This window comes from Lissotriton helveticus, chromosome 6 (genome assembly GCF_964261635.1).
Source record: "Lissotriton helveticus chromosome 6, aLisHel1.1, whole genome shotgun sequence".
Lineage (NCBI taxonomy): Eukaryota > Metazoa > Chordata > Amphibia > Caudata > Salamandridae > Lissotriton > Lissotriton helveticus.
Window position 1 is genome coordinate 332924491 of NC_136067.1, and position 26275 is coordinate 332950765.

A 26275-nucleotide genomic window follows, 5' to 3' on the forward strand; every position below is an offset into this window, starting at 1 on the left:
CTACGACAAGAAATAAAACATAAGAGAGAAGCAAGTTTAATGGAAAGACATTTCTTGTTAAGAAGAGAATTATCAGGCCAACTGAAAGAGGTGATTGTCCCAGATGAATTGAAGAAGGGTTGGTGTTGTTCTTTCATAGGGATGTTAATATATGTGTCCTTTAGATCTAATTTGACCAGCCAGTCCCCTTGAAGAAGAAGGTCTCTGAGGAGGTGAATGCCCTCCATTTTGAAGTGTCTGAACACTAGGTACTTGTTTACTTCTCGTAGGTTTATAACTGGGCTCCACCCTTTTTCCTTCTTTTGGACCAAGAAGGGTGTGCTGACAAATTTCTTTTGAGAAAAAGGAACTTCGGTAATAGTGCCTTTTTGGAGCTAAGAAGATATTTCTTCCTTGGCAGTCTCCTGACGTTCTATTGGAAGAACCAAAGAATTGGGTGTATGTGTTTGGCCTTTCTACAAAATCTATTTTGAAGCCCTGAACTGTGTCGAGAACCCACGGGTCTTGAGTCAGAGATTTCCAAGCATGGTAGAAGTGTTTGAGTCTTCCCCCGACCCTGGGAGGGGGAGAGGAGAGAGAAGGACTTAATTGAAGGGTTGCTGTTGGGAGTTCCTCGGGAGGAGAAACCTCTGTTGCACGAACCTCTTCCTCTCTGGGGATAAAATTGCCAGTTGGAAGGGTAGAAACCCCTTCCCGCAGCTCCTCTGCCTCTTGTGGATGAGAAGGGCCGGTAATTTCCACGGCCAGAAGAACGGCTCCTTCTTCCAGCCTGTCCAAAAAAGTTACTATTGAAGACTCGCCTCATATTATTCTGGGCCTTGTCAAGGGCAGTGAAAGTGGAAACATACTTCCCTATAGTTTTAATCATGTCCTCACTTAAGAGGAGGCCTCTGGGTATTTTTGAAGGTTCGTTTTCGGCCAGGTCACCTTGTTTTGGATTCATTTTATTGAGGATGGTCTTCCTCCTTTCAATGTTGAGACCCAAATTAGCATTGCCAAGCAAGACGATTGCCCTTTGGCTCCAGCCTCTAATCAGGTTAGTGTCAAAGGGTGAATTGGAGATATAAGATTCTTCGGCCAATTCAAGAATCTTAGTAAGGGGGCCGAGAACATCAAGAAGACGATCTTGGCAGCTTTAAGGGCTCTCTCAAGGCCTTTCCTTGGGTCCTTACTCAATTTAAAGAGAAATTTAATAAGGTCAGGATCGAGATTAGGGGTCTGACAGACCTTGTCCTCGATGCAGGGTCTCGGGCATTCAGATCTCAGGGTATTACGTGTCTCTCTCAAGAGAATTTCTTAGCCATCTGGTAATGAATTTAGAGACATGATCCTGGGGAAACCATTTGTAACTATTGGGGTGGGAGATGTTGAGGGGAGAAAACATTTCGCCACCCAAGGGATCAAAAATGGCGTCTTTAGCAGAGGGGGAAGAGTCAACCTCAGACTCGATATTAAAATCCAGGTCATTGAGATCTTGATCGTCCAAGTCAAGGATTAACTCATCATAGGGGTTGTCGAAGACTTCATCTTCGTCCAAATCGGTACCTGCATCATCACGTGCACTATTAAAATTTGTGTCGCTAAGGACACCCGCCAAGTTCCTGCCACTAGGGACACCCATCCTATTCGTGTCGCGAGGGACAGCTGTATCTTTTGAGGCGTGGGGGCCTCCCTACAAGCGTGAGGTGCTAGGACCTCCCAGGTCAAGTGAGGTACCACAACCTCTAATAGTGCCTTCACAATGTTTCAATTTTTTACTGCTCTTGGAGTATAGATTTTCAGGATCTCAAGGAGGTTCGTCATCATGTTCTTGTAGGAAGGGTCTCCTTGACCGTGTCCATCATGCAGGACCTCATCTGCCTTTGTTAGAACATTAGTATGGTTAGGGGAACTAGCGATAGCATCATCTGATTCCATGTCAGGCATGACAGGTAAATATAACTAGAATAGCTTAAAATTATTGAACCAATGAATTTATAAAATGCTCTTTTTTAAATTTATTTTATTAAATATTTTTTATGTATTTAGCTGTTTTAATAAATTATTTCCAACTTAATTAATTAAATTTCTTATATTTATAAATAATATTCCGGAAATTATTTTAAGGAAGGGGGAGAAAAGTGGGTTGTTCCCTTCCTGGCTTGCTGTCAGAATTAACAGCTTTTTTTTTTTTTAGTCACAGTTTTTGGGGGCAGAAAGGCGAAAATCTAGAAAAATGAAGGAAAAGGCAAACAAGGCAATTGAGGCAACAGCTGATCAAGTCTCCGGGCAGCGGCTGGCAAGCGCGATGTAACTGACGCGCTCGAGCCAACCGCTGCCGGGGGATTAGAGGAATGAGCCTCAGCAGGCGGGGCATGCTGCGCAGCCGCCTCCGAGGCCCATTCCTCTTCAAAGCTGGAAGACGCGCTCGTGTGAGGAAGAACCGAGCGCGTCTGAAGAGCTAAAAATGTAAACATAAGCGAAAGAGGTAAAATTAATTGTGTAATTTCAATTGCGTGGCCCGCCCGAAATAAAGGCTCCGGTGGCAAGGAGAGGTGAGTTGGGGGTGGGGGGGGGCAGATAATCGACGACCGTAAATTGGTCGATGGGAGGGAGGCAGGGGTAAAAAGGATCGGGGAAATGACCAGCACTTGAGAAATCAAAGGGAAAGAAGCAGAAGACAAAGGCAAATCAAACAGTTACAGTTAAATCACAAGATCAGCTGAATAAATACTATTAAAATAAACACTATTAACCCCTTCGCCGCTGGCGGGATTCCCCCCCTGTGCTGGGGGAGGGGGGGTGCGTACAGCGCCCCCATGCTCATGACGAGCTGAGCTCGTCATGACCGCGCCCGTTCCAATGGGACGTTCAACACAGCAGGGGAATCAGCCCAGCGTGCGAGCGTTCCATCTAACGGGCGCGGTCATGACGAGCTCAGCTCGTCATGAGCACCGGAGCGCCGTGGCTTATGACGAGCTGAGCTTGTCATGAGCGTCCAAGAGGTGAAAACATAAAGGCAATGAATATAGTGTATTAAAACAAAGACAGGCAATGAATAAAGAAGTAGGGAAGCATTCAATGGGAAATATACAAAGAGCAAGTAAGAGCAACTTATCTGCTTGCGAGCCGCATTTAAGAGAGGCAGCTCTGTTGTTGCTCATGCCTTATATTGTTGTTATGTTGTCACTGCATTCTAGTTCTTTCTTTCTATGATGTAAGCGGCTGCTTGTGAGTTGCATTAAAGGATTAATGCATAATGTAGCCTCCTGTCTTGTAATGAAATCAAGAAGTGAGTTGGAGGCTCTAATGTGTTGAATGGCGGGTGTTTCATGTCTTGGGTGCGATGTAAAAGAATAAGCGACCTCCAGTTTTGCTTTTACGAATGCAGGGAGTGTATGCGAGTGAGTGAGGCAGAACATAGGTGTCTGGTGGGTTGGTGACAGTGTAGCTGTTCAGGTATTCTAGTCTTGTGTTGTGTAGGGCTTTGTATGTGTGTGTGAGAAGTTTGAATTAGCTGCATTTGTAAATGGGGGTGTTGCACTTTTATGAGCAGCTCTACTCACCGGCTGCTCTCCGGAGGCGGCAGGGGATGCAGTCTTCTGGGGGCAGTCTGCCGGGGCTCTCCTTCTCTCACGGGGGGCTCGGCGGACATCTTCAGGCAGAGAGCGGGGCTCTCTCTTACATCATGGGAGCCCCGCCCGCTCTTACGCTCATCTTCACCCGGTCCCCCACCTTGGGACCGGGACTCAGTGTGGAGCGCAAGGCTCTGGACCAAACTCCTCTTCCGGGCGGGCGCCGGCCAATCACAGCGCGACAGTGGGCGGGACTTCCTTGCAAAACCGGACGTCCCGCCCAGAGTCAGGCACTACGGTGTTTGACTTCCTATTTTGCGGCGCAAGGGCCGTGGCGGTGATTTAACAGGGGCAAAATGAGGGGTGGGCACCCTCGGTTTTAAAAATAAACGCAGAAGCGGGGCGGGCATCCGCTAGGGTGCATATAAACGGGGTGGCACTCGTAAGTAAAGAATTAAATAGGCGGAGTGGCAACCGGGCAATTAAGGCACTATACACACGGGAAATCCCTCCCCAGGGAATTCCCTCTTAAAGGGGCCACCAGGAAAAGGAGCACAGCGCTTCCAGGCGCCAGGGGGGCATAGAAACCCCAGTTCACCACAAAAGGTTTGCAAAAAGTCCTGGGGGGGCAAGGAAGATACAGCCCATGGGTCCCATAAGTCTTTCCAGGCAGAAAGGGTAATGCAGAAGGATCCTCAAGGAGTCCATCAGCAATCCAGGGGCTGGGCAGGGCCCAGGGCGGCAAGCCTTCCCCTGGGCCCCAGCAGCAGCACGCCCCTGGTAGATTCAAGTCAGGAAACAAGAACATTTAACATGAGGTCACAGCCTCTTTTTATACACAAAATCCCTTTGTCTCTAGGGTGTAGGGAAAAACCAGACACAGCTGGTTCTGGAACACTCTGTTGCTCAGCCCCTCTCCCTATTCACAAGACAGGCTAGGGTCATCAGTCGCACCACAGGGGGCGGAGCCAGCATTGTGGAGGGAAAGCCCAGCCCTATTCTGGTCCCCGGTGCAGCCCTTCCCTGCCATCAACATGCAGATCTCCCCATTCACCACCTGGGCAGACCCATCCTGACTTCTGGAGCCAGGCACACCAGCCAGCTCCAGCCAATCACAAGCAAGACAGTCAATTCACATGTACTGCACAGGCAGGCCAACTTCTAGAAGTGATACTTCCACACTAGACACATTAAAGCCGCACACATCATCGCGCAGCATTTAATCACTCGAATCCGCACATACCAAACTCAACCTTGCACTCCCCACGCATCAGGAATTACCATGGATACACACCTTCCTATGCATTCCTATGGGAGGGCAATCAATCAATCAATCAATCATGCCATTTGTATAGCGCACTACTCACCCGGGAGGGTCTCAAGGCGCTTGGGGGGAGGGGTATGCTACTGCTCGAACAGCCAGGTCTTGAGTTGTTTCCTGAAGGCGAGATGGTCCTGGGTCAGCCGAAGGTGGATGGGGAGGGAGTTCCAAGTCTTGGCAGCCAGGTAAGGGAAGGATCTTCCTCCGGCGGTGGCTCTTCGGATGCGTGGTACCTCTGCGAGGGCGAGGCTGGTGGACCGTAGCTGGCGGGTGGGCGTGTAGAAGGTCAGGCGGTCGTTGAGGCACTTGGGGCCCAGGTCGTGGAGAGACTTGTGTGCGTGGGTGAGGAGCCGGAACGTGATCCTCTTGTCGACGGGGAGCCAGTGCAGGTTCCTCAGGTGGCTGTAGATGTGGCTGCGTTGGGGGACATCCAGGATGAGTCGGGCGGAGGCGTTCTGGATGCGCTGAAGTCTTTTCTGTAGCTTGGCTGTGGTTCCGGCGTAGAGGGCGTTTCCGTAGTCCAGTCGGCTGGTGACGAGTGCCTGGGTGACAGTCTTCCTGGTCTCGGTCGGGATCCAGCGGAAGATCTTGCGAAGCATACGCAGGGTGTTGAAGCACGATGAGGAGACGGCGTTGACTTGTCTGGTCATCGAGGGGGAGGGGTCCAGGATGAAGCCCAGGTTGCGTGCGTGGTCGGTTGGCTTGGGTGCGGTGCCCAGGGCTGGGGGCCACCAGGAGTCGTCCCAGGCGGAGGGCGAAGATCCCAGGATGAGGATTTCCGTCTTGTCCGAGTTCAGTTTCAGGCGGCTGTCCTTCATCCACTCGGCGACGTCTTTCATCCCTTCGTGTAGGCAGGTTCTGGCGGTGTCCGGGTCTCTGGTGAGGGAGAGGATCAGCTGGGTGTCGTCGGCGTAAGAGATGATGTTGAGGTTGTGCTGGCGTGCGATGGCTGCGAGAGGTTTCATGTAGATGTTGAAGAGGGTGGGGCTGAGTGAAGATCCTTGCGGGACGCCGCAGATGACTTCGGTGGCCTCGGAGCGAAACGGGGGGAGGCGGACTCTTTGTGTTCTTTCGGCGAGGAACGAGATGATCCACTCCAGGCCAATCTCACACACGCACTCAGAGAGCGCACGCACTTTACACTGCGCCACAGTGCTAAAGTGCGCAAAGACCAGAAATCATTGAACTGATGTAACATTAAAAGGCAAAAAGTTCAGGGGTGAACCTGCCAGAAGGGCCAAGTCCAACAACCCCACTGCTGTTAAGCAGTGCACTGCAAAGTAAAGGAAACATAGAATACTAATAACTTTGAGTTATTATCATTTAATGTTTTCTGCTGCTTTGCAGATGAGTGGGCGGGGCTGCTCTGCTCTCGGAGCAGGGCAGGGAAGTAGTGGTTTGCCCACTCCTAAGTTTGCAATGACTGTGTGATCGGCCCTCTCAGTCCGCCCAAACCAGTCATGCGCACTTTCCCCGTTCTCCATGCAAGCTGCAGTACAGCCTGCGTGGAGAACAAGGCCAGGCCACCATTCCCTGGTTGAGCGTTGAACCAGGACACGCAAAACCAATCACAACGCTGCATTGCAGAGTTGTGATTGGTCAGGGGAGCCTGGCTGTGCTTCCTGTGCCTCAGTCTGACGAGGAGAGAAGAAACAGAGATGCGGTACCTGGCACGCAAGCTAAGTGTTTTTTAAAATGATATATATTTTTTTTTTAATTGCACACCTTTGCCCACCCCCGCACACCCATCCCACCACCCATGAACTATGACACCCATCACTGCCCCAATAAACAAGAAGTATCTAGGGGTGAGGAAAGTGAGAAAAAGTAAGAAAAAGGACTCAACTCACAAAATGCCAATGACATAACCAAGTGTTAGTTTCTAAAAAGTGGAGAACCCAAGTGAAACATTATGCATGATTTAATATAACTAAGTACACGTGGGCAAACAAACAAGGTCAAAGTAATCCCAAGGGTAGGTGAAATTCTCCCATCAGTTGCCGATCTGTTCCACCCTTTTTAACATCATGTGGGTTCTCCTTACCCAGGAGAGAATGTATCCACAGTCAAATGATATGATAAAGGCTGTGAAAACCCAGTGACTAGTGTTTGAACAAATGGGTGGTGCAGATATTAAATAGATGTAATTAGGCAACTGAAAAAGCAGTGCAAATAGTGTAAGTAGTGATAGAATAAAATTGGATAAAGCTGAGTAGAAGTCTAATTTTAATATTTTCTCTCTGCTCCTCCAAGTCTAAAACAATGTGAAGCAAAGAAACAGATTTAACATAATATCTGTTCAGCAAAATAGTGTGTGTTGTAGCCATCACTGCCATCCAGGTCACAGGACTGGTCCAGGACCTCACATAGTCAGGGTTAGGCCTAGACCTCTGCGCGCATGCTTCAATTAGCATATTGCCAGGGTAAATTAAAAGTCATTTCATCATGTATGCATGCAGTAGGACACTAAGTGTAGAGGAACATGCCTGCATATAATGCAAGGGACATTCTCGTCCCAAAATGTATGACGTTACAAAGCATACATTTACAATGCATACCTTTACAATGCAGTTTTTACATTGCAACATCCTTTACAACGCATTCTATTACTTAGCATGCCATTACATCGCAATGCTCAGAAACGACCTTTACAACGCATTCCATTACATTGCATTATACCTTTACAACGCATACCATTACAATGCATACTATTATATTGCATTAAAGGTAAGTGTTGGATAGTATAGAGGTAATAACTACTATTCTCACTCCAGTGAGTGCAACAGTAGGGTAAGTGTTGGCTAGTGTAGGGGTAAAAATTGCTATTCTAACTCTAGTGAGTGCAACAGTAGGGTAAGTGTTGTATAGTGTAGGGGTAAAAAATTACTATTCTAACTCCAGTGAGTGCAACAGTAGGGTAAGTGTCGGATAGTGTAAGGGTACTATGCGTTGTAATGGTATGTGTTGTAATGACTTGCGATGTAATGCCTGCGTTATTGTGACATGCATTGTAATGACATGCGTTGTAGTGACATGCAATGTAATGGCTGCGTTGTAATGACATGCGATGTAAAGGATGTTGCGATGTAATGACTGCGTTGTAAAGGTTGTTTCCTGACCCAGGAGATGGTTATCGTGCCTTAACACAAGATAGTAGAAGGAGCGTCTGCCCTTGCATGCGCCGATGACGTTGGAGACATGCATGAGATTAGCAGAGGCTGATTGAAGCATTCTGAAAGGCTGATAGTGGAAGAGATGCAGTTGGAGGTAGAAAGTACCTTGCTTGCGGAAGGCACAGTGACAGATTCAGAGGGCCTTGAACACCCCTTTCCTGGCTACCGGTAACCATTATAAGGTAGTAAGATGCTGAGAGATCGAAGAGGGTGCTGGAAGACCAAGTATATGATAGGCTGCCCCATATTTAAAGGAGCCCCGACCTCTATGTTTGATAAACAGGTAATCCTGTATAAAGTGAATTACAGTAGCCGATGCCTGAGCCGATAATTGTCTTCACAACAGTCTGTCAACAGACTATAGGGAGCGGGGAATCACATTTTCTTAAAACTCAAAGATAGAAACATGTTGCTTTCACCCTATTAATCTGTGCTGTAAATGAGAGAAACGCTGTATATGAATGGTTCATAAGTGCCAATCGTCAGCAGGAGAAATAGCAGTCCCTGAATAGCCATTGCTGAGAAAAAACCTCGCCCAAGGAGGGCGTAAGCATGCCGAGTTCTAAGTCCAGGACCTTCATAAACATCATGTGAAGTCATCATCTATCTAGCACAGCAGGAGGGGTCTAGGTAAGCCACACTAGTGAATGCTCCCAGGTCCGTAGTTTAACACTACCAATCGCTACTGCTCCTCTGCTGACTTAATAAATCACATGCCTTACATTCACCCTCCCCTGCAAGAATTGCTCTGAATCATTCTCTGTTTTCAAACTGTTGGCAGAGTTTGTATATGTAAGAAGCAGGGCCTCGCTGGCACAGAATATATGCCCTGGGTTGGGCAGCAAAATAAAAGTGCCCCGGAATAGTGAATCAGATGGCTAAAAAAGTGGTCCAAGTTTGTAAATCTAGCCAGTTTTTAAGTTTTAAGGACACGCTGTACAAGTGCTTTGCATGTTATGGGAGGGAGGCTGCATGCATTTGTGCCTGTTTGTAGTCATATCAGGGAAATTACCAGTAAAAGCTGGAATAATAAAAAAATTGTCCGAGAGACTGATTGGTCACACCGGCCCTTCTGGCATAGTCAGATTGTCCTACAGGCCAGTTTCATTCTGATTAGAAGAGCTTCCTGACTGCTGCTATATTTATTTGCTGGTAGCACACATTTATTATATAAGTTTCTCTTGTAGATACGTTTTCAGTAGTAATAACGTTGTTTAAACCTCCACTTGGGTTAGTACTGTTCCCTCTGATCCTCACTCTTAATTTATTGATAAGCACTCTGTAACAAATCTACTCTTTCTTTGCATTCCAGCCCGTTTTTCCTTTTCTCCATTTGCTATTTGCTGCTTAGTTAAATTAAGTTTGCAGTTGTTGTTCATTTATACCTTTTGTTAAAAGGAGTATGAGCATCTCAGGTGATCTCATAGCCTCTGAGTGTGTTGTTGGCTTTTCATCTTGTCTTCTGGAACTCTAATTTATTCGAACCTTCGGGAGGCTTCTGGAGGCTTTGATGTCCTCTGCCCCTAGAGCTGGCCATCTCGAATGTCAGGTTGATTGATTTTATGAGGCACCACGGGTGCCACCTACATAGGGCTACCAGCTGTGAGGAGATATGGAAGAGGATGAAGGGGTGCCAGGCCCAAGCACATATTATGCTCTCACCTGAACACTCCCAGTCTCTCCCCTTAAAGCCAGCATCCACCTTCCTCTTTCTGATGGATACTTCTAACTGTAGATTTTTCACCTTGTGAATATCGGCAGACTTGATCCAGAGATTTTTCTCAGCTTTACCCCCGCTTGCCAGTAGGTGGTATAGTGCACCTCCACGTCAGATCCGTTCCACCCCGGAAGTGATGTCAGGGACACAATATGAAAGCCACCTCCGTGCGTCAACATCAGTTTCTTTGTTTCCGTGCCTTCCATTGTGGATCTGGTGCTGGCTCCCTTGCTTCTGTCACATGACAGAAACTTTTTTTCTAAAATGTTTCCAGTGTGCAAGGGACATGTCTGCCCCTAGACCACAAGGTTAAAACCCTGCAAGGTTTGCGGTAAGCAGATGTTGGTGATTGACCCCCACAAGGTCTGCCTCTGGTGTCGGGATTCCCAGCATGACTTGAAATCGTGGCACGCATGATCTTGGATAAATCCGAAGGCCACCTGAGACAGCAAATCCAACCTCATGGAGCATCATAGAAGAGCACATTAGGCCCAGTCCCAGACAAAGTCTAGGACGTAGAGCTGTTCGCGGTCCAGGTTAGATTCGAGAGAGATTGTCATCCAACTCAAAATACTCGGGTCAGTCCTAATCCAAAAAGAAACACAAGAAGTTAAAATGTGACTCCCCGTCTTCTTGCCACTCATCAGGAGAAAGTCAGGCAGACGTCAGGGTACTCCACATCTTGGTCACGTTCCCGTGCCTCGGACCCGGATCCAGACTGTATTCCGATGAACCACGATTTTTGGGGTCCATCAGCGACGCAACAGTAGATTCAGACTTTTAAAGATGCCATGCACATTTTTGGTACCCTACCTGCTCACTCTGGTGTGCCTCCAGGCCCAGTGGATGAAAGGAGGCGTCCAGTGAATCCAGTAGGGTTTTCGCTGGTGCTTTCCCCGACACTGACTGTGCTCCTTGACCCCCATTGTTGGGTCTTTTCTAACTTAGGTGCCAATGCCTACCCAGACTCCTCACACAGGATGGCGACCCACTCCAGATACCCATGTGTTGATGCCAAAGAAAGAATCACATTTATATTGGATTGGGAAGAGACTCCAACTTGACCTTGGACGAACATGTGCCATACTTGACCCCAGCCTCACTTTTTTTCTAGCCGGAATGCTTTCTTTACTGCAAACATTTTCGGGTTCCTGAGCCACACGATGATGGTGATGTTGAATTACAACTTTATGATGATGAAATCCTGCTTCTGGACCTCCCAGTTACTAGTTGCTTTGACACATCCTCAGACACTGGCCTCAACTCTCCGCCTGGTCCCATTACCTGAGAAATCTGCTTCTTTTGCCATGGTGATCAGGAGGGCAGCAGAAGTCTTTGACCAACAGCTGCCCTCAGTAGAGGTGAAAACAAATATCCTCACCGAAGTTCAGCAGCCAGGGCAGACTTCAGAAGAGCCGCTTCAGTGATGCACAATTGGGCACTCTCATAAGAACCTGGGTGAAGCCAGAATCTTTCCTTCCCGTCAATGACAGAATAGCCATGAGAGACAGACTAAATCCAAGGGAACTATCTTTCTTCCTGAGGCACCTGACATCAGTGAGTCTAATAGACCAGACCTCGCCAGAAGAACTGAACCCTAATGCGTTCCGGTCCTTTCCACCAGAGAGTCGAAACGCTTAGAGGCATTTGGAAAATGCATGTCCTCATCCACAGGCTTTCCGCTCAGGTCTGTAAATTCAAGTTACCTTCTAGGGTGTTATTTGCATGTGTTATGGGCCTTGGTGGCTGATATTTTACCAGCGGCCCCAGAAGACCTTCGTACCAACCTTCAACAAATTATTGAGAATGGCCAGAATGCCGCAAAGTATGTAATTAGATCAGGCCTGGACAATATCAACTGTCTTGACTGAGCAGTTGGTACCAGGGTGGCGCTTTGGTGCCTTGCCTGGATATGTCCCACAGGATTCTCAAGTGATGTCCAACATTTACTCATGGATATGCCTTTTGATGTCTTTTGTCTCGGAGACAAGGTGAACTCTGCATCGGAGCACTTCAAAGCGAGAAAAGCAACAGTGTGCTGCCTCGGCCTAGCACTGCTAACTTGGCAGTTTCACAGCAGTATTCCCCCTTTTGAGGCTTCGGAAAAGGTTTTCTGCAGAGACCACGTCAAACCTTGCCTCAGCGACAGCAGCCCTCCTAAGCATTTTGAGGCATAGACTGGGGATCCAATCGACAGCTTTTAAGCCCCAAGGGGCAACCAACCATAATCTCCCACAACCACCCATTGACACCAATGCAAAACCTCTTTAATTTAACCTCAGCAGTGCACTGTCACCCGGTAGGATGCCCGGGAAGAAGTATTCTGGCCTTTTCTGACCTCCTTACCTGGTTGCCTTGGCCCTCCAGCCAGGTCTGGCCATTTTGGACCCGCATTACTGCTTATCTGCTGGTCCTGAGCCCCATTCACACTCGGATCACTCTTTCACTTCCTTTCTTTCCTCACTTTTTGCCACTTTTCCCTCACTTTTTCCTCTAATTTTTTCCGCTTTTTGCTTCACTCTTCTCACTTTGTATCCTCCTCTCACTTTTTTGTCTGTCCTTTTCCTTTCTTTGTGGCACTTTTTGCAGCGTTTTTCAGTCCGTTCTGCCTTGCCTCTGACATTCTCATTTATGTTCTGTGCCTTTTTGTGGCAGCTTTTTCCTGTCTTGGTGCCACCCCCCTACCCTGAACCACACTCCTACGCTCCTTCCTACCACCACCTCCGGCGTCTCTCCAGCCGGAGGGCACCTCGACAAGCCTCCTCTGACCTGAGCCATACTTACCTTATGCACCTTCACCAAACCCTCAGTTTAAATCTGGGACCTTCTACACACACCACTGCAAGTAGCTTGTGCGCTGATGGAGACCCACAACGACAATGGCAAACAAACCTACAAATCCGCATTCCGACAATACCACCAACATTTGAGAACCAATCCCTAAGCCTAATAGAGAGGATAGATGACCGCACCAACTGTGCAAAGCAACTTTTCTCCATTGTAAAAAAAACACTTAAACATAATCGCCACCAGCTTCACCACCTTCACTCTGCTTCCTGCTAGTTCTTTTCTTCCATGATAGGATAAGCACCATCTACGACAACTTTTCACCCTAACCAAAACCTTCCACTCCAACAGCCCTCCATGTAGATGACAACAACATTTCAGAAATCACTGAGACCTGTTGGCCCACTATCACCCACACAGAAACCACCACTGCCATCCACTCTGAAGCCCCCCCACACCATTGCCAACACTTTGCCTTCGCAAGAGGACTTGACCCCAATTGCACTGCCCTCACCCCCATCCTTCATGATTCCTTAACCACAGCTACCTTCGCCGACTCATGGAAACATGCCACCATCCTGCCCTTACTGAAGAACCCGACTGCAGAGCTATACTCGCCAGCTAACTACAGACACATCTCACTGGTACCTTACCCAGTAAAAGTCTTGGAGACGCTCCTTAACAGGAGATTAGCAAGCCACCTGGACGGCAACAACATTTTGGGCCCATTTCATTTAGGCTTCAGCCCAAATTATATCACCAAAACAGTCCTCATTGCTGCAGTTGATGCCATCCAACCATCACGGACCTATACGACACTGCAGCCCTCATTCTTCCTGAACTTTCCGGAGCTTTTGATTCCACCTCCCACCTGATCTTCATCCAATGCCTCCACCAGTCAGGAATTTGTGAACAGCTCTTCAGTGGATCTGTTCTTGCCTCACAGGATGCACACAGATATTCAACCAGCCTACCTTTTACACACCCAAACCCACCAAGCTCATCTGTGAAGTCCCCCAAGGGTCCTCCTGCAGTGCCACTATCTTCAATATCCACATAGCCCCATTCACCAACATTGTGCAAATATTTGGAAGCAACATAATCTCCTACACCTGCGACACACAACTCACCCTCTCCATGGACACCTCCAGCACCCAAGCAAAGTTCATTGAGTGCGTGTCAGAAGTCACCCTCTGGATGAAATCCAGCTGTTCGAAACTCAACTTAGACATGGTGGAGGTATTAGTCTTCAGAAAGGACTCAACTCTATTGTTGGAAATGGGGGTCTTTGGTTGGCAATGGCTGACGCCAATGTCCAAATAGGGACCCTTCTTCCTAAGTCAGGGCAAGAGGGCTACCCCCTTTGATAACCCCTGCTCAACCCTGTGGTAACATGGCACGAGCTTTTAGGCCTACCTCAGAGCAGGGTGTGAAGCATTTACGACCATGCACAATAAGGCAGTAACAACACCACAAAAGGGACACAACTCAAGTAGGTATAGAAAAATAGTATCTTTATCTAAGGTTTAACTCAATTCTCTCAAAAGCGTTTTAACAAGCTACAATGTACGTAAATCAGTAAGGACTTCAGAATACACTAACATATCCACCAGAACGTGGAGCTGACTGAGTTCAAGGCTGGGGCCTACGTGACCCGTTGCGCACCAGGTACCTGCCATTGGAAGGGGTCACAGCACGCAGCTTCTCGAAGAAGCGGAGACGGTGACAGGCGGACTCCCAGCGACCACAAGTCTTGGCTACAGTGTTCCGCAACGTGCACCCACAATGATTTGGGCACTCGGGGACAGGCGGGCTCTCAGCAGCAGCAGCAGCATGCGGCTGCGGTGGCCCGGGCTGGTGGTGGCGATGACTCGTGTCGTGCAGCTCCGTGGTGGGCGCACAGCTCTCTCGTAGCTGTGGCGGCCCACGAGATGATAGCAACAATCTTTGACGATGGTGAACAAGCTGCAGGCACACTGCGGCGGCAGCTCTCCCTGAGCTGCGACAGCCCACAGGACAAATCACGATGAGCAAAGTTGGCAAGGGTGTGGGCACTTAGCGTTAGCAGCTCTCTCTTAGCTGCGGCGGCCCACAGTACAAATCACGATGATGCAAAGTTGGCAAGTCAGCGGCAGCAGCTCTCTTAGCTGCAGCGGCCCACAGGACAAATTACGATGATGCAAAGTTGGCCAAGATGCGGGCACTCAGCAGCAGCAGCTCTCTCTTAGCTGCGGCTACCCACGGGACAAATCACGATGATGCAAAGTTGGCCGAGGTGCGGGCACTCAGGGGCAGCAGCTCTCTTAACTGTGGCAGCCCACACAGATTCAGTGAAGGTTTAAATTAAGGCGGGCTCTCAGCCACGGCAGCTCTCTCTTAACTGCAGCGGCCCACATAGATCCAGAGAAGGGTTTAAAGGTTCAAATTAAGGCGGGCTCTCAGCGGCAGCAGCTCTTTCTTAGCTGCAGCGGCCCACACAGGTCCAGTGAGTGGTTACCAGTCCGCGTCCCTCACAGTAGAACTAGAGGCTCCGGATTACTCAATGGAGGCCTCACTTGCAAGTATAATTCCTCGCACAGAAAATCCGACTGCTGACGGGGTGAAGTCTAATGTCCTTGAGACTTCAGCAGGAGGCGCTTTCGATTCAGGCCCTGGGGTAGTTTCTTCAGCAAGCTTAGTAAAAGATTCAAAGTCCTTTCCTCTGTTCACTCAGACAGAGTTTCGTCTTGACATCCAGAAGGAACACACTTGAAAAAGTTTTCAGTGCAGCGTTTTATACCTAAAAAGTCTTTGTTCTCCAAAGTCACAAGTCACGGAATCCAGCCAGAACCCGTTCGGTGGGGTCGGGGAGCACTTGGTTTACGAGGCAACATCCTGCCCTTTCAGAATGAGGGGGCCTGCTATCAGACGCCCGTGGGAGGTGGACCTGCTCAAATGAAAGAGTCGCCCCTCCCCATGCTCTGCATGCCGATCTCTCTCTCCAGCCAGGTCTGACCCAGCTGGCCCCCCTGCTCCAAAACCAGACGGCCAATACACATACTAGCAAAGCCTACAAGAAAGCTTAGGCAAGAAAATACCTTGTTTCCTGAAGAGGAATTTTCGAACATGGGATATACAAATGGTCCTTACTAAAAGGTGTATCTCGCTGTCCTGAGCTTAAACATATCAAATTCGAATTTCCTATCAGGTTCCTGGGGTCAGATAGGATCATGGAAGGTAATCCACAGTGTAATGGAGGGTAGCTCGCTATTAGAACATGCTACACAGACCTAGGCATCATGGTTGTCCCAATTCACACAGTGATCTTTACACAGGGAGCATTCGCGCTGTGGCACTGATTAGCAGTGGCACAGCGCCCAGAGCATCCAAATCCAGCCAACATAAAAGATAGGATGCGAAAAGAGGAAGGGAGACCCACGCCAATTTTGCCAGGTCTAATATCTATGCTCCTCATCCTCGTGGTCAACTGAAAGTGGTGCCACTCCAGCCCCATCCAGTCACGCCAGGAATCTGTGAATCGTGGTCGACCGTAAACTATCAAGGGCCATCCAAGTCTCCTTGGTCCCTTCTTCCGCCTTCCACATCTCCAGAATACTCCGGCAAATCTTCAGGGGGCTTCCTCGTTAAGCCAGCCAAAAAGTCTCCCCTCACACTCATCACCAGTTCACTAGAGTAAGGAAACACTTCACTTTGGAATCTCTTCCCAACTCACCGAGAGCCTCCAGATTGTTCAAAATAAAGCAGGCAAAGTCACTTTCGACCTCCTGTCACCCATATCTCCTTCCACCTCAGAGACCTCCACTTACTCTGCATACACAAATGTGTATTGTTCAAATTACTCGCACACACATTCAAAGTACTACACAATGTAGGCTCCATCTACCTGAGCAGTTACATTAGCTTCCACACCCCAACCAAACACCTCTGCTCCTGAAGTCTTGTTCTTGCCACTGTTGGCAAGTCCTTTCGTACCTGGCTCCTAAAACCTGGAATGCATTCCCCACTCACATTACTCTTTGTAATGACAACACCATAGCTAATCACATCTTGTTGCATCGCAGGTCGACAACAAGAACACGTCAGCGTCCAGTATCTGGCCCTCCTCCCTGAACTTTATCGCGTAGCCTTAGTGAATATAAACATACAGGTGGGGTACTGGGAAGTTGGCCCATAGCGCGTCTGCGAAACTCCAACAAGCACCCTACAGGTAAGAGTGCATTGGCTGGCTTGACACCCTCCACGTGGGACGCTGGGGGGAAGTGTGTTATTTGGTATTGCTCATAGAATATCCAACACTTACAGGCCCAGTTATTGGATGCACTTCTTTTCTCTTTGCAGCTAGTCCAGCAAGGCCTTGCTGCGACAATGGAGAAAGGTTATTTGTTGGCCTTATCCGCTTTTATATGATTGCCTGATCAGCCATCTCTATTTAAATCACCTTTTGTGAATGGTTTAATTGAAAGGGCTGACCCATTTGTTTCCATCAAAACCCTTTGTGATGCCCCAGTGGGACCTCAATCTGGTTCTCACATTCTAGATATGCATCCTATTTGAGCCAATGCACAGTTGTCCTCTAAGGTTGCTCAGGTTAAAAACAGTGTTCCTCATTGCGATCACGAGCACTTTCTGTGCATCAACCATACAGAACCTTTTTCCAGACAAGTTTATGCTAAAGACCAAGGCAGCATTCTACCCAAACTTTGTAACGCTGTTCCACATTTGGCAGTCTGTTATCCTGCTGACATTCTTTTCTCCTCTTCATCCATTCAAAGAAAGAGAGACTCCATTCCCTGCACCCGTAGAGAGCTCTGAGCTTCTACATCAGTTGCACCAAGGATCACTGAGTGGACAATCAGCTCTTCGTGGGTTTCTCTGGGGTAAAGAAGGGACGAGCAATATTGAAAGAGACCGTCTCCAGATGGATTTTTTTTTGTACAAAGATCTTCTATGGACTGGCCAAGAAACAACCTCTGGAAGACCTATGGGCTCATTGAACTAAAATCACACGTTCTACCACTGCCCTGCACACGGAGTGCCTGTTTAGATCTATGCCGGGCTGCAACGTTTGTGTCAGTTGACACGTTCACAATGTATTACTGCATGGATAGCCAGGTCTGGCAGGAGGGGCACTTAGCCTGTTCAGTTTTTCAGGATTTCCTGTTCTGAGATGTTCCAGACCCACCACGTAGATAGGTTTTCGCTTGGTATCTATTCACAAGGATGTAGAATCTGCAGTTAGAAGTATCCATTAGAAGAACAGTCAGTAACACTCTTTCTAGTGGATAGCCATCTAAATGCAGATTCCTCACCAACCTACCGCCCTCCGCATTCTGTGGAATGAACTTTTTTGATCTATACTAAAAAGATCCCAATTCGAGATCTGCACACTGGTATAATCTGACTACTAACGGCTGTGTGTGTGAGGGTGCCGTCCGGTGTCAGAAAGCAACCAATGTCGATGCACGGGGTTGGAGATGCTCAACGCCGCCTACAGGCACATGACGGAATTAATGAGAAAAATCTCTGGATCCAGTCTTGTGCCTGGGGTCATTCACAAGGTTAGGAATCTGCGGTTAGATAGAGTACCCAGCAGAAAGAGCATTACCAAAGGTAAGTAACTTGTTCTTAATTTCCCACCTTCAGATCCACCTCTTAGGTCTCACTGGATTTATGGACATCAAGTTCTTTGGAGGTTCCGCCCACATAGGACTTCAATGCTAAGTGCCATTACCTGCACATTTAAAAGCCATAGATAGAGGCAAAGCATATACTTTCACTCAAATTATTTTTCCAGAACTTTGTGGAAAAAGTCGTCCACCTTTGTTCTGAACTGTGGTAACATGTATCCTGCTCCACACTTCTATGACTACCCTGGTCGAAACAAAAAGGGTGATCTCCACTTTGTGTTGCCATAGAAATGGCTTGTTTTTCACATTTTGTCTTTTTTCGTATAACCTCTGTCCTTGATAGGAAGTAACAGAATTAGGAAAATATATTGTGCAAATGAAATTATGCACCCCTCAAAATGTAAGGAATTTCAGATAGAAAGCAAGTTCTGCGTGTGTGTGACTGTAGTATCCTATTTTAGTCAGACCTGCTTCCATGATGTCAAAAATTAAACGAAAGATCGAACATAAATGTAATTGCTTCCCACACCATGGGTGAAACGTCGCCCTCGGGGACCAAGGGCTGCGCTTTATACGACACAGAGATAGGATGGAGGTCAAGCACTCTAGCATCCATCACCCCACACCTCGGCAGTCATTTTTATTTCTTTTCCAATCTCCTTTAGCTTTATAACACGACGAAATTTATAGCAAGGGCTGTAACCGCGATAAAACACTGCTCTAAAAGGGGAATCCTGCTGAGCTGGCATTTGGAAAACAAGTTTCTTCTAAACAACAAAAGGAAAAATAAATTGACCGAGGAGGCGTGCGTGTTTGTGTTTATTAGAGTCAGTTGTCGTGTCTCGACTTCATACAAAGCTAATTTAACAGGTTTTAATACTTGTCTCAAAGGTGTTTCGCATTCATCCACTACAGGCGCAAGTTAAATTCCAAAGGTTTTTTTAACTTGTGTGATTTTTTTTTGCGTCCACTGAAAACAAGACTGTGCGAAACACTTGTATTATTCATTGTTCAGTTGCCCTACTCAAAGCAGACTATTTTGCTGATCTTTAGCAGTGCGGGAACACTTCAAATTTCGAATTGCATTCTCTTCCCAAATGCTGTATGTGTTTTATAGAACGTGGCAGAGTGTCAGAGCTTTCAACAGATTGAAAGTGCCATGCAGTGTTAAGCTTTCCACTTACCGAGCCGAGCCTCATAGACAGAGGCACACTCCAGTGTGTCAGTTCTTTGTAGTAAGGAGTTGTCTGGAGAAGTTTAGCGAAGGAGTGTTGCATTTTATATAGGTTGATGCATTACCTTTTGAGCCCTTTTCCGCTGTGTGCTGCTGCTATTAAAAGCAACACGAACGACACAAAGAGACGCCCTACAGCTCAGCACTTGCATACTCTAGTGTTCTCTTATTTTCGACTTCTGCCTATTATTCTGTTGGAAGTTTGTTAACAGTGTCGCCCCCAAAAAGCTTACCATGCACTTGGTCAAGTATGTATGTAGCGGCATTTGTATAGCGTGCGCATAACGGGTAAAACGTCCTTGGTTACGTGGACAAGTTAGGTGTTGCTTATGAATCGCCTACCATTGCAACCGGATTTGGTGCCTTATCTGGCACAGGTAAGTACAAAGATAAAATAATATTTTTTTTGTTATGACTGGATATTCGAAGTGTAATGGTAGGATCAGATTCCTGACCTAAGTGCCAACCCTTTAGTGATGAAGTGCGGATACATTGAACATGGCGTCTGCGCATCACTACCAGTGCCAGCACTAGAGCCTATGTAGTGGTAGCTCCTTTTAAGGCACCGTGATCTCCGCCTAATCTGGATCAGAGCTCTAAATATGATGGGATGTATTCAGCATCAGTCTCTAAAGGAAGGCCTACTACTTTAGCCATTATTCCTAAACTCTTTAGTAGGGTTAGACCTCTTCATATACCTCTCACTGAACCCATTAGTAAGCCGGTGGCGACTAAGAAGTTTTCTTTAATGGATCAGGCTCTCCCTGCCACGGTGTACGAGATGGAGCGAGCAAACTTGGTAACTTTTTAGAAGTTGCAGTACGAGGAGAGTGTGAATGTGGGAGAGCTGACTCATATACGGCAGAATGGATGTTTTTGCCTTTGAGCTACCTTTGCTCCATTAGTTATTATGTTCAATGTTATCGTATGTTTTAAAGATGTTTATATTTGGAGGGGTCTTTCACCACCATGTCTTTTTAGTGTCAGTTGAATGCCATGTATGCATGATATGCTGTAATTTCAGACAGTGTAATACATAGTCAGTACAACACATCTCCTATAATGCATGCATCAGACTGATTCAGTGCAAACCTATGGCAGTCAAAGGACACTATGTAAAACACATTCTAATTAGATGTTCTTTCAGAATACACGTCCTAAGAGGAGAAAGGTGGTCATGAGCAAGCTCGATCTCATTGTTCACAAATGACTTTTTAGAGCCAAGTCTTGACCTGATTTAGAAAAACTGTAGGCAACACTTTGCCCAGTCTGGAGAATTAACTTCTCATCCAATATGAAGAAAACAGTTTTTAGAGTCTTGTCCTGAATTTCTTGTTGATCTGTTCCAACTTTAGATTTGTTGGTACTTGTCTTTCTCCCCCCTAGGTATACCTAGAGAGAGTTATTATGTTCAGCACAGTGAAATGAAGGTACAGTGCTCATGAGGGGCCATTCATCTCCAGTTGGTACCAAGTCCTCAACTTGCTGGCACTTCTCTGTGAGTTTGAGGCCTCTTTGTGTCTAAGCTTGTGTATTGGTCCCTTTGTGGTCTTATAAAATTATTAGACCACACAGAATAGTTCACATGAGGCCAGACACAAATCGTAAATTCACCATAAGCCAAACTGCATGCCCATGCCAAACAATAATCACTACTGCTATGAACTAAAAAAAAAAGTCAAGACCCTGCCCTCCACTATTCCTTTTCGATCTAAAAACCAGACTAACATGTCCACCACTCAAATGAATTTCATATTTCTCTATACTAATTCCCCACTAATCCTGTTTAGGTTCCGGAGTAGCGTGCTACTCACCGAAAAGCGATTCAACTCCTCATCGGGGGAGCAAGCGCTACATAAGTGCAAACTTTTTCCCTCTTCTATCACTCCACTATCCTTCCCAATCCAAATAACAGACTAACCTATCCACTGCTCAAATTACCTTCATATTTCGCCATACTATTCCACTAATCCTTTAAGGATTCTGGATTAGCGTAGTACTCACCAAAAAAGCGCTTTAACACCTCATCAGGGGTAGCAAGCGCTATATAAGTGCAAACCATTTCCCTCTTCGATCCCTCTTAATCCAAATAAAAGACTAACATCCACCATTCAAATTACTTTAATATGTCACTATACTAATTCACCACTAATCCTTTATGGTCTCCAGAGTAACGTGCTAATAACATAAAAGCACTTTGACGCCTCATCGCAGGTAGTACGTGCTATATAAATGTAATTACAATACAATAACTTAACTAGGGAGCAACGGAGTGATGAAAATTGGGCAAAGACCAGGCTTCTATTGTTGGTTTGCTTACAGGGAGGCAGAACAGGAGTTTACCTTTGGTGTGTGTGTGTGTGGTCTGGAGGGAGATTGTAGACCACAAAGACCTGCCTACAGGTATTTTCTCTTTCACATTTTCTCCTGATAGTATCCTTGCTCCTGATGTAATGCTGCTTACTTGAGATAGCTAGTTTTTTTGACCAGGTATATATGGATATCTTTTATGAGATCCTTCTAGAAAAGATAGAAAGTCATCATGATGATGCAGCCCCTTGATGGTTAATCCTTCACTGTGATACATTTGTTTTCTGGATTTTTCTCAAGAACACCACCTGCAAATATGCTTCCTAGACCCTCTAGCACTAGGGACTTTGTCAATGTGCTAACGCAAGAAAGAAAGCAAACTTGATTGCAACTACACTGCAACCCATTGAGCAATATTTATGTGAGATGCCTATCAGATAAACAATTCTATGAGATATCACAGGGTTAATTAGTGGAACTCAAACCCTTTATTATTATAGGAATGCATATTCAAGAACACTAAGAAACCAGGGACAATTTTAAAGGTTTATGTTTATAATCCTGTCCTGGTCCAAACAATATGAATAGTAATTATTATGAAAAAAAACAATACAGTTGGTACAAGATTCGCCAAAAGTGAGAATAGCAAATAATGTAACTTACTGTTAAAATCATAAGTCTTTCTTTATACTAATATTTACAATGCCTCCCTCTCTGTTTCATTAAATGAACTAATCTTAGCTCCAGCGAAAGGGCCCAATTCTAGATTTGAAGATGGTACACATCCTTATACCTTGTCAGTACGATAGAGCCCATGTTCAGTAAAACAGCAGTGTCTGCTATTCTGTTTTGCACCAGCAGGCAGACTGATAAACCTACTAAGTGAAAGCTAAATGTGCCTCCTATTGTCTTCCACAAAGGAAGCGGACATGGCTCTGTATGGCCTCTGTCTCAAGTTTATGGTATGAAGTTAGCCCCTCTCTCTTCACACTGTTATTAGCTTATGTAACGTCTCTGGTCATTGTTGAACCTCTCAGAATAAACAATAAGTAGCAAAAGCCTTGGCATTCTTTCACTTACTTACATTCAGTTGAATCCTAAAACTGATTTCTGGGAGGAAATGATTCACATTTTTAAGGGAGGAGAGCAGGTAGCACGTTGTCTTGTTTTTCATTGCGACATACTCTTTTCAAGAAGAGATCTGTGTCGAGGGGGAATCCAAGGGATTTTTGCATGGTTGGTCAGTTTAGTAGTGAAGCTGTTTAGGTGCTTGTGGGAAGGCCAGACTTTGAACTGAAGTTGGTTACAACTGGTGATGAACAGGAGGAACTCTGCTTTTATTAGGTTGATATAAAATGACAACTTAATTTGAACTGGACACACAGTTTGATTTGTTGTGAAATAGCAGCAGTCAGAAAAACAGGACACTCCAAAAAGAATTTACAACACAGGGCAAGGCCTGCGGGTGGCAGCTGTTTGGTCCCCATTGTACAATGTTACTTTCTGACTGTGCCCACTGAAGTCGGACACTGGGGAGTGTGCCCGACATTCACGCTTCTTTTCTTCAGGCTAAGTGGTATTGTGCCGTTGGCCTGGCAGTTACGGTGACGCCCAGACACTACTTCAGCATGTATAAACTAGATTGTCTGTGTTGTCCAGTTTAAGTTTCGATATTTGTTTACTTTTAGCTACCAGTGTATTTAAGAGTTCTGCTGTGTAGGTTGTAGCAGAAAACGGTGAAACTTTTTTTCAAGTTCCTGATATTTATGGATGATGTAGTGCATGCTTCAGTGATGGGCAAGTAGAGATAAAGGTTATGTTTTGCAAAGTTTCGCCTATGAATAATAATACATTCTTGTTACTTCATATTTAATCCCATCATAGCACTTTAAATGACCCACTACCTACCTTTGCTGCGTCATTCGAATTCTGCAAGCATGATTTCATTATTAATTTAAATGTAATTTTCTTTAGGCTGACCCAAAGGATCTCATTAAAATGGTCACAAAGCATGTTTCCGAGTACGCCAATGCCGATTGGCCAGAAGAGCTTGTTGCCTTAATTGAACAGCTGCATTACTACAACGAGCAGCTGATGGACTTTACCCAAGCGCAAATCCTTCAGGGCCTCGGGAAAGGAGTGGACGTGCGCAGGTTTGCAGCCGACAGCCAGTATAAAAGGGAGACCATCCTCGGCCTTGCAGAGTAAGTCGCCAGTCCATTGGACTGAAGTTAGTCATATAAAGTTCCTAGTGGCAAGCAATGTTTTCAGTAGCCATTACTTTCCAGACTTAAGTGTACAACTGCTGACACCGGGCTCATGTTGGGCCAATCCTGGCTTTTTATACTATTGCGCTTGGGGTTCTGAGTTTTGTGGTATTGCTTTAACACTTCACTTATGGGACCAAAAGTGCAATTGAGTGTTGCGGACTGAAAATTGGGACTGAATAAAAGGTTATATGCAGGACTACGAGGCAAGGTGGATACTTGAGGGTAAAGGTGACCTCAGGAACATTCATTCTGCTGGACATGGTATCTGTTCTGCGGGGTGCTCTTCACGTGGGCGCAGGGGACAGAACCTTCCGAACCAGGTATTGAATGGATCAGATAAACATGCACTGAATTTTGATTTCTACACTGTGTTTATCAGCTGCCTTGTTATATTTTAAGCTGGTGGTGCTTACATAACATGTTTACATCTGTAGTTAATGTATGGAATAAAATGAGTTGCATAAAATGTAATTATACTTTATGGTATTGAATATACTGCTGTAGTAGTAACTCATAGGGATCTTTCTAGATGTGAAAGTATTGCTTGCATTGCATAGAGTGGGACGATGGCAGTGTTGTCGAAATGTAATTATCGGTACTGGGAAGGGATTCACTGCCGCACTGCTTCGCAGTCGCTGGTAAAGGGGTCTCTGCAAGCATTTAGCTTGCTTTTTGCAGTGAGGCAAGTATATGCACGTTTTTAAAAGGCCACAATCCTTTGGATCAGAGTTTAAGTGGTTGTTTCCATAGGTCTACATCAACAGATTGCATAGTGTCACACAAACCCTCCACCTGCTATATTCCATAATCACATGCAAAATGAGGTTGAATTAATACTATCTCTATATTTCATTTATTTTGGATGCATCTCTGCTTCCCTTCTATATGCCCCTTATGTAATAAACTACTCTGAATATCATGCCTGCCTGTCTTAAAGCTTATTGAGATCATTACTTCTCACATAGCATAACCTCTAATGTTCACACCTAAGTCACTAATGTACCGCAAACAAACTCAAATGTCTGCAGTAGTTTTCATCGAGAAGCAGGACTAACCCCCAATAACCAATGTACTACTGACCAGTAACTCTGGGCTCGCAGGTAGCCTGCTACTCACGGTAAAGTGCTTTAACACCTCGTCAGGAGTGCTATAGAAAAGCAATTTCAATACATGGGGCCACGCAGGAGCGATAGAAGTCCCCGTCAGTTGAGCACATATGTTTTTTTTGCAGCCCGCATTTTAAATTGGCATACTCTGCTGAAGCTTGTTCTTGTCAGCTGCAGTGCCCAGTGTCACACTGAAAAATTCGACAAATATGTACGCGAACCACAGGCTGTGAGTTGCAAATCGAAAACTGTGACTGCTTAGAATAAAAAAGCGTGTTTGCATCTTGTGTTGTTTACTGAACAGAATATTACTATTTGGTCTGCCAAGAAGACGTTGAGTGGGGTCAACATGTCTCTTTTTCCAACGTGCCGAAAAATAATAACTGTCCTTCAGACAGAGCTTATTCCCGTTTTGCAGTGTATTAGCACAGGAGATTTTACGGTCAGAGGTATACATTGGTTTTCTGGGGCTCATTTAATCTAATGCGGGAAGGCTGTTTGCTAATTGGATGGCATTTTGTGCCACTGGAGGCCTGTGATTAGGATGGAGACCATTTGAATAAAAATATTCTTTAAGACACCAGTGCTCACTCTTTTTTACCTATTAAAGAAAAGTCTACACACGCCCCCTTCCCTCATTTGAACTCAGATCTGTGTTTCTGCACTGGTTAATTAGACACCGCATTTCTTTTGTGCAATTCTCAAGGGTACTTTACTGTGTCATGGTCTGATATCTGTTTGATTCAATATTAAGACACGTTCATTAGTAGGAGCATCGTGTCATTTTTTAGTCTCGAGAATTGTGACCATTAGATTCTAATGAATCCTTTCTCCCCCCCCCCCCCCCCCCAGCCGCCTTCTTTTGAAATATGCCCAATTGCACAGAATCAATCAATCAGGGGAATTGTAAGCGTGCTACTCACCCCTGAGGGTCTCAAGGCACTGAGGGGGGGTGGGAGGGGGTTCCGCTGGTCTGTTTAGCCGAAGAGCCAGGTCTTGAGTCTTTCTGAAAGTGTTTAGGGAGGGTGCGCCTCTGATGTCTGCTGGTAACTCGTTCCATGTCTTGGCTGCAATGTGAGAAAAGTATCTTCCGCCTGCTCTGGCTCTGTAGATGCGTGAGGTTGGAGGATCGGAGGTTTCTTTTGCGTACGTGGAAGTTGATTCTGTCGTTGAGGT

The 26275-nt window shown here is 46.1% G+C and overlaps 1 protein-coding gene across 3 annotated transcripts in view; it reads left to right on the plus strand.

Moving 5' to 3' along the window:
• The window catches only part of NBAS (NBAS subunit of NRZ tethering complex), a 2361081-nt gene that overhangs the window by 1239110 nt on the left and 1095696 nt on the right, over positions 1–26275 (plus strand). For all 3 annotated transcript variants that reach the window (XM_078647778.1, XM_078647779.1, XM_078647780.1), the window contains one exon: positions 23698–23927. In XM_078647778.1, the coding sequence (XP_078503904.1) occupies positions 23698–23927 (230 nt within the window). The remainder of the gene's footprint in view (positions 1–23697; positions 23928–26275) is intronic.